The sequence below is a fragment of the Delphinus delphis genome, chromosome 3 (genome assembly GCF_949987515.2).
Source record: "Delphinus delphis chromosome 3, mDelDel1.2, whole genome shotgun sequence".
Taxonomy (NCBI): Eukaryota; Metazoa; Chordata; class Mammalia; order Artiodactyla; family Delphinidae; genus Delphinus; species Delphinus delphis.
Window position 1 is genome coordinate 150,942,521 of NC_082685.1, and position 12,946 is coordinate 150,955,466.

The 12,946-nt window shown below is 32.9% G+C and overlaps 1 protein-coding gene across 5 annotated transcripts in view; it reads left to right on the forward strand.

Moving 5' to 3' along the window:
- Positions 1–12,406, forward strand: part of CDH9 (cadherin 9) — a 79,487-nt gene extending 67,081 nt beyond the window's left edge. For 2 of the 5 annotated variants that reach the window (XM_060007093.1, XM_060007097.1), the window contains 5 exons: positions 1,553–1,689; positions 2,187–2,308; positions 6,628–6,745; positions 6,828–7,079; positions 11,133–12,406. In XM_060007093.1, coding sequence (XP_059863076.1) covers positions 1,553–1,689; positions 2,187–2,308; positions 6,628–6,745; positions 6,828–7,079; positions 11,133–11,620 — 1,117 coding nt within the window. In that variant the 3' untranslated portion in view covers positions 11,621–12,406. Of the gene's footprint in view, positions 1–1,552; positions 1,690–2,186; positions 2,309–2,727; positions 2,749–4,018; positions 4,040–6,627; positions 6,746–6,827; positions 7,080–11,132 lie in introns of all 5 variants that reach the window. The other 3 variants (XM_060007095.1, XM_060007096.1, XM_060007094.1) reach the window with 3 other exon arrangements.
- Positions 12,407–12,946: the final 540 nt, after the last annotated feature.

Here is a 12,946-nt window from a genome sequence, read left to right on the forward strand (position 1 = left end):
TTACAATCATAATTATTGCAAAAATAAGGGAATACTACCATTTCCATGTAGCTCTATTGTACACTGCACAACACTTCCAAAGGATAACAAGGTGAATGTCCTGGTTTCTTATTTTGGGAGTGAGGTACAGGAAGAAATCTGAGACCAACTATGCTAAGATTTTAGCTATTTTATCTTTGAGATGAAATCTAATATATATACATGTAATATGTATATTTTCCACATGCCCAAATACTCACTTTGAAGCAGTATTTTTGAGTTTGAAACAATAATTTTACAAAATTTAGCAGAAAGTAAATTAGGTAAGCACCACCATATACTATATTAAGTTGTTAAAATTTTTGAAATCTGAGTTTACTAACGGATCCCTTAAGTTAAGCACAGTCCTTATAATAATGGACTAAGTCACATGTTCTTTATTAAAATAACCCAAAGAAATCATCGAATTTAGATAAATGTACTTTTATCCAATATTTTAAAAATTGCCAATGTTTCACAATGTTTAGAAACCTAAATGTCCATTTTTTGTCAAAGTCAGTGCCTGATAGTGGATATATTATGGATTTATAATGGGAGTTGTTAATTCCCTAATTCACCAGATTAAAAGGGAGTTCATTTGCTAAGTGTCTTTAATAGAAACCTAGAAAAATGAGGATGCCACCAGATGCTGATTAGTGTGTTAGTTCTCTTGTCATTGTTGCTCCTTTGGCTGTCCTTATTCTAACCAGTTTATCCCATAGTCTTAACCTTGCTATACAAAGCCTTATCTATGGACTTTACAACATGGGATTCACCTAAGAGTTTTTTAGAAATGCAGAATAACAGTTCCCACACTAGACTTACTGAATCAGAATCTGTTTTTACCAAGATCCCCATGTGACTCATATGAACATTAATGTTTGAGACACAATTAGATTCCTACATGGCTCAATTAAACACTCAGCAGCAGAAATCTCAAACATGCAAAAATGGTAGCTAGTACATCTGTGGTTCTTTGTCATTTCAGTTTTTATTTGGAAAAGGCTAAAGGGAGAGATTGGAGGAAGACCTTTGATTCAGCTGAAATGATCTTTGAATAGAGAACCATTCAAGAGCCATGTATTTTACAACAGCCTCTGCATATTCACTTATAAGGACTCTGTGGACATATGTTTTTATGTGTTATTTTCAACATAATTTCAATTTATCCAATGCAATTGACTCTATCAACTTTAATATGACTTTAATATGTCTCAAGCACTGCAATAGGTCTATGATAGGATAAATTAATCAAGTGACAATTAAAAACTCACTTAAAAGCTGCCACAAGGATTCATGAGTATAACTAAGGACTCTGAAGTACACATATCATAGAATAGTAATAATGAAAACAGCCAACTACATCAAATTATCTAAATGACAATTACATTAAATAAAAATTCAAGAAAATTATCAGTATTTTACTTGTCATATTTATCAGACCATCATGTGAACTGCCTATAACTTTAAGAAATGGTAGATGAATTAATAATTTTAAAACAATGCCTGGAATTATGAGTCTCTTTTCTGCTAGATACTCTGTTGATCGGCATTCGGATATGGACCGAATTTTCAGTATTCACTCAGAAAATGGTTCTATTTTCACTTTGAAGCCTCTTGACCGGGAGTCAACCCCTTGGCATAACATCACCATTACAGCCACAGAGATAAGTAAGTTGGAAATACATCCACCTGAACACATTATTTTTCACCAAAATAGTAAAATAATAGCATTAAGTAGACTCTTTTACTTGAGTGGAACGAATTTCCACTCTTGCTGAATTAATTCTCTCAGCAAGAGCTGAGAGAAATGATTTAGAATGTGTTGGATTTTTAAATTATTTTAATGATTATCAAATATTCATTTTATTTTAAACTTGATTTCCTTTTACATCTCATGTAGGATAAAAATATAATCTAACCTCATAAAAATAATTAATCAGTCTAAGAAAATTATCTCTTACAAATAATATTCACTCTCAATTATATTCTCCTCTTTCTGTCATGCTCTTCATCTGAACCATGTAAGAAAGCTGAGATATCCATCAGCAATCCAATCAAGAAGTGAACACCCCAGAAATGATCTGTTGCTAAGTTACAAACGGGGCAAGCAATATCACTACTACTCTGTAAATGAGACTGAAATCTTACACATGTTCTCATTGCAGATAACTCAAAACAAAGTAGCCGCATTCCTGTTTTCATCAGAATTCTGGATATAAATGACCATGCTCCAGAACTTGCCATGTACTATGAAACATTTGTCTGTGAAAATGCAAAACCTGGGCAGGTAAGTTATTATAAACTTAAAAAAAAATTTTCTCTTCACAAAGGCAGATGACACTACATTAATTTACTTGCACATTTTTTTTCATGCAAACTATTGTCAGTCTTCCTTGTCACTTTTTTATCTCTCCTTACCAAAAAAATCACAATAATCTTAAAAAGATGATTTTTTAAATATTTTATAATCTATGATATAATAGGAAAAATTATAATATATGCTTTAATTTATAGACTAGGTACATAATGAATATCACATATATAAAAATTTCCTACCTGGATTCATAATCATACTGATACTGAGCTATAATAATGAATAGAATGAACATACATTATTAAATAAAACATGAAGTATGAAAATAAAATTGTGTTAATATAAAGGAAATCATAATAATTGTCTTGTTGATTACATTTTGCTACTTTGAGTTGCTCAATCAGGACATTTTGGTTTGAGACAAGTTATATTTTGTTTCTGATTTTTTGACTCTAATATTAGTGAGATAAAAAAGAGTGTACAAGAGTTAAAAAGTCCTCATATAAAGTAATATTTCAGGTATCTCTAAAGTAATTTTAAGAAAATGCAGAATATGTTCATTTTTTACACTACTACAGTATTTTACAAATACAAATACTGTATTTTACAAATACAAACTACATAAATGTTATTGAAAGAAATTTTAACGAGTTATTTAGATATTTCCTTGAGGAAAAAGTAGGTAGATGGTAAGAATCATATATAATTCTATCATGTTCTTTTAATATAGAAAATAAAGTGAAATATAGTCTTTCTTCTATTCCAGTAGAGATTATAATGAACCGAATATTTCTGCCCCCTCAGAATTCATATGTTGAAGCCCTATCCCCCAGTGTGGCTGTATCATCTGAAGATGGGGGTCTATAAGGAAGGAATTAAGGTTAAATGAGGTCATAAAGTGGGGCTCTGATCTGACAGTATTAGTGTCCGTTAAAGAAGAGACACCAGAGAGATCACCCTCTATTGTCATACACACGATCAAAGGAAAGGCTATGTGAAGATGTGGCAAGAAGGAAGCTGTCTGAAAGCCAGGAAGAGACCTCTCACTAGAAGCCCACTATGCTGATACACTGATCTCGGTCTTCCAACCTCCAGAATTGTGAGAAAATAAATTTCTGCTATTTAAGCCATTCAGTATATGGTGTTTTGTTATGGCAGCTCAAGCAGACTAAGAAAGAGGTACATACCACATTCCACTTACATACACAGAAATACAAATGAAGTTTTTATTTTCTTTTCACCAGCAAAGAATCATTACACCGTTATTTGGATTAAAAATTGTTTTCCTGGGCTTCCCTGGTGGCGCAGTGGTTGAGAGTCCGCCTGCCAATGCAGGGGACAAGGGTTCCTGCCCCGGTCCGGGAAGATCCCACATGCCATGGAACGGCTAGGCCGGTGAGCCATGGCCGCTAAGCCTGCGCGTCCGGAACCTGTGCTCCGCAAGGGGAGAGGCCACAGCAGTGAGAGGCCCGCGTACCGCAAAAAAAAAAAAAAAAAAAAAATTGTTTTCCTTTTTTCACTTCGTAACAAGTAACGGGCATATTCTCAGTTCGATTATTTTTAATTTGCTGCTTACTTTTCAGAGCATAGCTACACATTAGTTAGCTTATTCAACTACCCATTTATTAATGGAAATTTGGTTTACCAACAAAATGTTACTCTAGCAGACAGCACTACAGTGAGCATTATAATACATGTATAGTTGTATACTACCTGGAATCATTTTTCTTTGATGAAATCCTCAAAGAAGAAATAAATTTTATCTATAAATACTCATCAATGCTTCCAAATAGTGCTCAGAATATGTTATATACCCAGTAATAACTTCCACCAAATGTGTATAATTGCTCATTTATTGGGCAACACTAAATTTTAAATACTATCTACCAATATGTAAAATCTCATAATAATTTTTTTTTTTTTTTTGGCGGTACGTGGGCTTCTCACTGTTGTGGCCTCTCCCGTTGTGGAGCACAGGCTCCGGACGCGCAGGCCCAGCGGCCATGGCTCACGGGCCCAGCCGCTCCATGGCATGTGGGATCTTCCCGGACCGGGGCACGAACCCGTGTCCCCTGCATCAGCAGACAGACTCTCAACCACTGCGCCACCAGGGAAGCCCTCATTAATAATTTTAACATGAATTCCTCCAAAATTATTGAGGCTAAACATTTTATAGCTATGTTAGTTTCCCAAGGCTACCATGACAAATTTACACAAACTAGATAGCTTGAAACAACAGAAATGTATTCTTTGACACGGTTCTGGAGGCTAGAAGTCCAGAATCAATGTGTCAGCAGGTTCATGCTCTCTCAGAAGGCTTTAGGGGAGGATCCTTCCTTGCCACTTCCTAGCCTCTGTGTTTGCTGGTGATTCTTAGCGTTCCTTGGTTTGTGGACCCAAATTACTCCAATCTGTGTCTCCATTGTTATATGATATTATTTCTGTATCTCTATTTGTGTCCATATTTCCCTCTTTTTGTGAGAACTCCATTCACTGGATTAGGGTCCACCCTAATTCGGTATGACCTCATCTTAACTTGATTACACCTGCAAAGAGCTTATTCCAAATAAAGTCACAACACAGGTACTGGGGATTAGGTCTTAAACATATAATTTGAAGGCACACAAAGTCAACTGATAATAGCCTGTAGATATTCTTTACTTATTTATCTATTAGCATGCTTTTTTATTATTTCATGTGAGTTATTTATATATTACAAAATTAATATTTGATAATGATAAAGTATAATTGATATTAACTAATTAAAATTCTTTTAATATATACTACTGCTATTAACATGTCTATGTCATTGTTCATATAATCGGAAAACAATTTTCGTGTTAAATTTAACAAGGTTAAAAATAAAACATAATATAGATGTCAAGCTACTGATATATATTCTCTCTTAAAATATGTTTAAACAATGGCTCATCTAATCATTTCAAGAACTCAGAGTCATACAATGAAAGGATCAATGATGTTTATGATTAAAATATTACTAAATATTTGTTACATTACTGCTATTCTGGAACAGAAGTTTGAGCAAGAATATTAGATCTTATATAAATTTTTCTATGTCATGTGCCAATCTTGTAAGGAGAAAAATCATATCAAGTTTATATTAATAATTATGCACTTTCAGAAGTATTGTATAAAGAAATATAAGGTTACATGTGTCTCTGTCAATAAAGTGAACAAAATTATAGTTAATATCAAAGAGGAAAAAGTATTAACTAGTGAGTATGCAGGTTGGTATGGCCATAGAAGATACACAATAACCAAAACAATGGATACATTAAACTACTGTGAAATTCTAATAATTCTTCATCACAGAATGTTAGACTATTATACCTGGAAGTGGTGCCACTATTTGTTTTTGTAGAAGAGAAGTTTGAAAGTAATGGTAATTAAATGACTGTAATTATAAATCACACAGACGGCAGACCCAGGACTGGAAAACAGGCACCCTGATGTGTAGCTCTGTGTTTTATCCACAATAAAATGCTCAATGGAATTTTTCTGCCCAACCTGTCATTTGCTGCTCCATCTTCACACTATGGTACACCTCTGACCTACAGGGAGCACAGCGGAGAGGTGCTATAATTTCTCAAATTCAACAATGATTTCACAAAACTTTAGAAGAATTTATTTGTATATTCTTCTAAATTTTGCAAATACCATTAAAAAGAAGAGCAAACAATTTGAATAAAGTATGCAATATGATTGTAATTATGGTGCCCCACAGCTTTAAAATCTTCTCCCTTCTCATATTATATGGCATATTGCTCATATTCCCAAAACTATATTTATAGTTTCCTTAATCTCCAGGAGTGGTTGTGCTAAGCACTTTTGTTTTTTTAAAAAAAACACCTCTGTTATGTCCTTTGCCTTTGAAACAATCATTATCTCATGGAGGCAACATATTGGTAACCAATTCATAATAAAATGGGCTGGTAGTATATATTAACAATGTTAAAAGACAAAAGACTGGCGTGATCAAATTTTTCTTTTCTTTTCTTGGATACTATAGTGGCCAGGAATCAGATAATGATCCATAGAGGTGCTCTGCAAACTGATACTTGATGGGCATTTTTCATTCTTCGTTAAATAAGTTACATTAGACAGAACTACAAAAAAAATCTTGGCAAAATTTTCTGAAAATGGAATTTTTTGTTTAATTTCAGTATTTAATTTCAGTGATATATTTAAAGCTCAAACACTGATTTAAAATATCTTGTAATAACAAGAGTTGCTTTGTGTGCTCTATTTAATTAATTTTTCTTTGGTTTTAGTTGATTCAGACTGTCAGTGTCATGGACAAAGATGATCCTCCCCGAGGCCACAAATTCTTCTTTGAACCAGTGCCAGAATTTCCCCTCAATCCAAACTTCACCATTGTAGATAATAAAGGTACAGAACATTTTTGAAGACAAATATTATGAAACCTTAAGAGGCAAAATTTTAAAACTGGTCTGACTTTTTGTTTTTTCAGATAATACAGCAGGAATCATGACTAGAAAAGATGGGTATAGCCGCAACAAAATGAGCACGTATCTGCTGCCAATTTTAATCTTTGACAATGATTATCCAATCCAAAGCAGCACTGGCACACTCACCATTCGTGTGTGTGCCTGTGATAATCAAGGTAACATGCAGTCCTGCAATGCCGAGGCCTTGGTCCTCTCTGCTGGCCTGAGCACAGGAGCTCTCATCGCTATCCTTCTCTGTGTCGTCATACTACTTGGTAAACTATGCCCCTGAAAGATATGCCCCTGAGATATGCTCATTCAACTCAAGGAATTCTCTCCCTCATTACCCAGTGATTGCACACTGAAAAGCACTCTTCTTTAGAGCTAAAGGCTGAAAATTTTAACTTGTTATTAAAATTGTTCTTCCAATTGAAAAACAATTGAGTTTTTGACTGTGGATAGTTCTAGCTTTAAAGAGACCGAAAACAAGGATATAATAGCTAGTGATATATATGTATATTTTAAAATATGTTTTATATTTATAGTGTTTAGTGTTAACTAAGATCGTCCCATTTCTAAGGACATTTCATTTAATAATTGATTTAATTTTCATATCAACTCTATAAGGTAAATGCTTTTATTCTTCTACAGAAAGGTTAGATAACTTACACAAAGTCACTCATTCAGAAAGTGTTTTAACTAGCATTAAAACCCAGATTATTCTATTTCAGAATCCACCTTTCTAAGCATTATCCTCAAAACAAAAGACTACTTTACAAATAATATTCCTAACAAATACTAAGTTATGTATATCATAAATGGAATTGGCCAGTGCATTTAACTTGTCACAGTAAGATAAACTTTTTTTTTTCATAAAATTTGTTAAATGTAGGCACAACACACCAAATTAAATTTTAAGCTCATTTCTTAAAATATCACTATGGCATTGTGGTCATACCTACTCCAGCAATATTTTCTAAATAAAGTCCTGCTTCCAAGTGCAAATGCTTTCTTTGAGCATGCCCTAACAGGACAATGATTTAATTCAATTAAACAGTTGTTCCACTGTAACACATTCCCCCAAAACTTGTTTCCATCAAATATTCATCCAAAATGAATGCTTAGGGCAGGAGAGCTAGCCAAATTTATGTCCCAATGCTCATATGTGCTGGCTCCTTTTCACTGCAAATCCTCTCAGGCTATCTGGATAAAATCCCTTTGGCCAGATATTCTTGCAGGACTTCAGTGGGGAACTGATGAAAGTGAGGGGAAAACATTTGTCTCAGTTATGATGATCCAACTATTTAGAAAAACATTTTCGTAGGATGGTTTAGAACTTAACACACTACTACCATCAGCAGCAGCAGCAGTCCACATCTCCACCTGCTGCTAGAAAGTTCAACTCCTCCATAAAATATTTTTGTATCCTCATCGAGATTAAATGTTGGCTTACGCTTTTAGCTAAGTGCTACTGATATCATATTGCTTTATTTGCTCAAATAGTTCTACTTTCCTAATTTAGGACAATATGGAAATATGTATATTTCAAATTTGATTTTTTAATTTCAATATTAATATAACACATACTAACACATAAAGACATGCATGCATACATGAGGGAACATAATCCACCCAAAAAGATAGGTTTAGATATTATAACATTATCCAACTAAATTGGATAATATTTTTCTCTACGCAGAAATCCTAGAAGGCTTCTTTTATTCTGAAAAGTCTGCCATCTTTCTGCCCCAGGAAATATAGAAGGCACACAATTCCTGTATTTTACCTTCTCAATTTATTGCCTAAATGTGGAATGATTTTCTATTATTTTAGTTAAAATGGGTTCTAACTCATAAGGTTTCATTATAGAAGTTCTTTAAGCATCCTTGCTGTTATTTCACGTCTTTATACTAATGGCTGGACATAGTTTCTATATCTCTGAAGTTAGAAGAGTCTGCTTTTTGCAAAATGGTGATATAGCATGGACAATAATATTTTAGACCTATCCTGCTATACAGTTTGAAGAAACGTAATTCATAGTTTATATATATGTTTCAAGGCAAAGTAGCGGGTTAAAACCTAGGGCAGGGCTTTTTAATCTTTTTGGTTCCTTGGACACCTTTCATAGTGAAGATGAAGCTATGGACCTATTTAGAATAATAATTTAAATTTATAAAAATAAGACATGTAACACAAAAGGAAATACATTTATCCAAATTAAACAAAATACATAAAAGCAAAACGTGTTTAATTATTGTCGTATGTGCTTTGTTCTAGAACAAGTCTAATGATTATTTGTAATATATCCTAACTATAATACAATATAAAGTATCTGTGATTTCTATTGGTTTAAAAGTCACACATACTGTTACTATCACTACAGTTTATGCTGATATCCGTAATAGAAAAAAATGTTAAATTCAAGTTATAGTGAAAATATAACTTTCTATATTACAGAATATAGCATTTTTTTCTACTCCTTACCTTAGTCTCTTTGAATTTCGTTCACATACACCAGATTAAAAACCTCAGTCAAGGGAAAAGAAGCAGATAATTCTGGCCTGACAAAGCAGAAAACCCTCAGAGCAGATTCTGAGGACCATTTGTGAAAGTTCGTAAACATTATATTAGTTAAGAAACCCTTAAAACTATTTGACTATATGGTTGTTCTTCTATGCATAGAGAATTTATAAATTAATTCATTCAGTATTAAACTTAGAAAGAACCCTGTTTTTCTACTGCATGATTCACTAGATTTGTGGATTTCAGGTCTATGTTGGACTTAATTTATGATCATCCTTTAACAGAAGACAGTATAGATATGTCTCATTATTAATGAAAAGTTTTTTAAAATGTCTTCAACATGATTCTGAATATAGCTCGGCACCCAAAGCCTGATCTGCAGAGGTTAGTGAAGATACTTCTAATGAATCTTTTGTTTTCTTATTACCAGTTAGTAAGAGCTGAGGAAAATGTATTGGCCAATATGACAATAGCATTGTATTGGCCTTAAGTGTAGTTACAGAGGCCTCAAGGGCCATGGTGAAGTGCAGTCTCAATGGAAATGAGTTTGTGTAATCTCAAAACAAAGACTGAGAAAATGAATGGTAGGTTTCTGAGGCAACATGTTCTTATTTTTCAGTGAGACTTCAGTAGTACTGACAAAACATTTAACTTCCATAAAGTAAGGAAAACCTGGTTTTTATTTCTCCCCAGAAATGTATAAGTATGCTTTTGGAAAATATTCTTTAATTCTTAACTTTCTTATGTATAAAATTATGTACTTGGTTCATTTTCTATGGAAACGTATTTTGTTGGAAATCATGTGATCTTTATGTTTTAAAATGTAATTTTTAATTTCAAAATATATTTATATTTCAAATGTTCATTGTCAAATACATGCATAATAATTTAAATTCCAGTAGTATAACAAGAAATAAGGAAGTATGTCATATGTGGGGAAGTTCATAGTTAACTTGATAACATAAGCATGTAAATAATAATACAGCATTTACAGGGAGCACAATTAACATTTCAGCCCCAAAGTTTGAATGCAACTATGTATCAAGGAAGTCCTCAGAAATAGGGTAATATCTGTAAGATGAGAACAAGGTAAGGATGAGTTTGAGTTTTTAATTTTATATTGTAGCTTACAGAGTTATATTTCAGATTTTAAGCAGGCTTTCAAAACCAGGTCAATAAAAGAAATTAACTAAACAGATGTGACATATGGGAATAGATGAGATTAGTAGCATATATATATGTGTGTGTGTGCGTACATATGTATGATATATATTCACATAACGTATTATACATATATATACACATGACATATGCATATATGTGAGCAATACTTTGCCTGTATTCCCTTGAGTCCTTAAGATAATATTAAATTGGTACTGAATTTCTCTTGGGATAATAATGATTGTAGCTTTAGAATTTTAGTATTTTGAAACAAACATGCATTGGGGAAGAATGAGGTATTACATACTTATAGTTGGCTAAATGCATTCGCCATAATTGAAGATTTTCAGTGCCAGAGCCCCATAGGAGATTGAGTCTTGAAAGTAAATAAATGGCATTGCAGTATCTGTTTCTTTATCAATATAGTACATCCAGTCACTGGCCCAAATCATCCTGTATTTGTGTAGGATAGTTACTCTTTATATCCAAATGAACTTAACACTTCTTACACCACACCAAGGTCACAAATACAAAAGTGCGCTATATTAATTTAAACCCGAATCATGGAATCTCACAATTTTCTCTCTTTGGTTTTTTCTTCTTGTTGTTGTTGTATTTGTTTTTTTTTTTGTTTTTGTTAATAGTTTTAGTTGTGCTGTTTGCTGCATTGAAGAGGCAAAGAAAAAAGGAACCTTTGATAATTTCAAAAGACGATGTCCGGGACAACATTGTGACCTACAATGATGAAGGCGGCGGGGAAGAAGATACCCAAGCTTTCGACATTGGCACATTAAGGAATCCAGAAGCAAGAGAAGATAGTAAATTTAGAAGGGATGTAATGCCTGAAACAATTTTTCAGATAAGGAGGACTGTACCTCTGTGGGAAAATATTGATGTGCAAGATTTTATCCATCGAAGATTAAAAGAAAATGACTCAGACCCAAGTGCACCTCCTTATGATTCACTGGCAACGTACGCCTATGAAGGGAATGATTCCATAGCAGATTCACTCAGTTCTTTGGAATCTCCCACAGTAGATTGTAACCAAGATTATGGTTACCTCAGCGACTGGGGGCCTCGTTTTAAAAAACTTGCTGATATGTATGGGGGTGATGATAGTGACCGAGATTAAGAGTATGGTATGACTTCACGGACATCAGTGGAAGTACTCTCTTTGTTACTAGATGGAGTGGCCTGCATTCTCTTCCTTGGAGGAAAATTTTTTAAAAATCAAAATTACAAACAATACTTAGGTGTTGTCTTAGTAAAAGTTTGCTTAATCAGTAAGTTTCTGTGAATGAACACGAATGACATAGATTTTAAAAAGTAATAATAACCAGTTCACCCTCTTTGACTAACAATCTCTGAAGGAAAGTATATCACATCAATAACCGATAAAAAGTACATAAAAGGCTTTTTGTGCCTTGGCTTAGATATAAGAACTTTATAAATAATGTTTTCTTAACTGACTGACAGTCACCTTTACTATTAAATGAAACTTTGTGCAACTGCTTTGTAAATTAATATGAAAAAATATATCTCTAAAGAAATAGGAATGACTATTACTGCCATATTTATTTAGTTGAAGAATGTCTTTCTGTTAATTCATTCATATTTTTATAAATGTATATTTATATTTTTATATTTTTGTGAAATAAAATAGTATTTATAAAAATAAATTTCACTTTATTTAATTCCTAGAAGCAGTTCTAATGTCACTTATAACATTTTTTAAACATCTTTAAAGGTAAAACATGATTTACTCAGGGGAAAAAGCAGCTAAATTATTGCATGTAATTTGGAAATAGAATGTGGTAGGACTATAGTGAGCTTTGGTACAAGTTGTGATCTTCTCCTGCAACCACTTGAATATGGACAAGTGTTTATTCAATCACTGATGTCTACCCATCAATAAGGATGTGAGACACATTTACAATACAAAAATATTATAAATATACTTGTGAACAATTTAATTTTTTTGTACAATTCTTTCCTATGGGATCAACCAGTAAAATTTATTGAGAGTAAATGAACTATGTGTCAGTGATGTGTAGATGAGGAAAAAAATCTAAACCACTCTTCCTTCATCAATAGTATAGTTCAGAATGAGAAATGATAGTTCCAACTTTTCTCTTTATGATTAGATAATTGATGAAATATAATTTGGATAACATTTAAAATGTGCATTAACAAATTAGTGGAGTTTTTTTTTTTATTGATAATTTTGTTGAGGATGTTGGAAGCCATTGTATTTGAAGAAATCTTGAAAAAACTAGTGACAGGTAGACTGGAGATAAGGAATGTAAAGTTTTATCAATGATTGGGACTGTCCAGAAAACAGAATATGGACAACCTAAGACATAGGAAATAAGAATAGAGAGGGATAATTGTGCATAGTAATCATTTGCAAATTTTGAAAGACTGCAATGTAGAAAACTTGCCCTGGATTAGTCTGGAG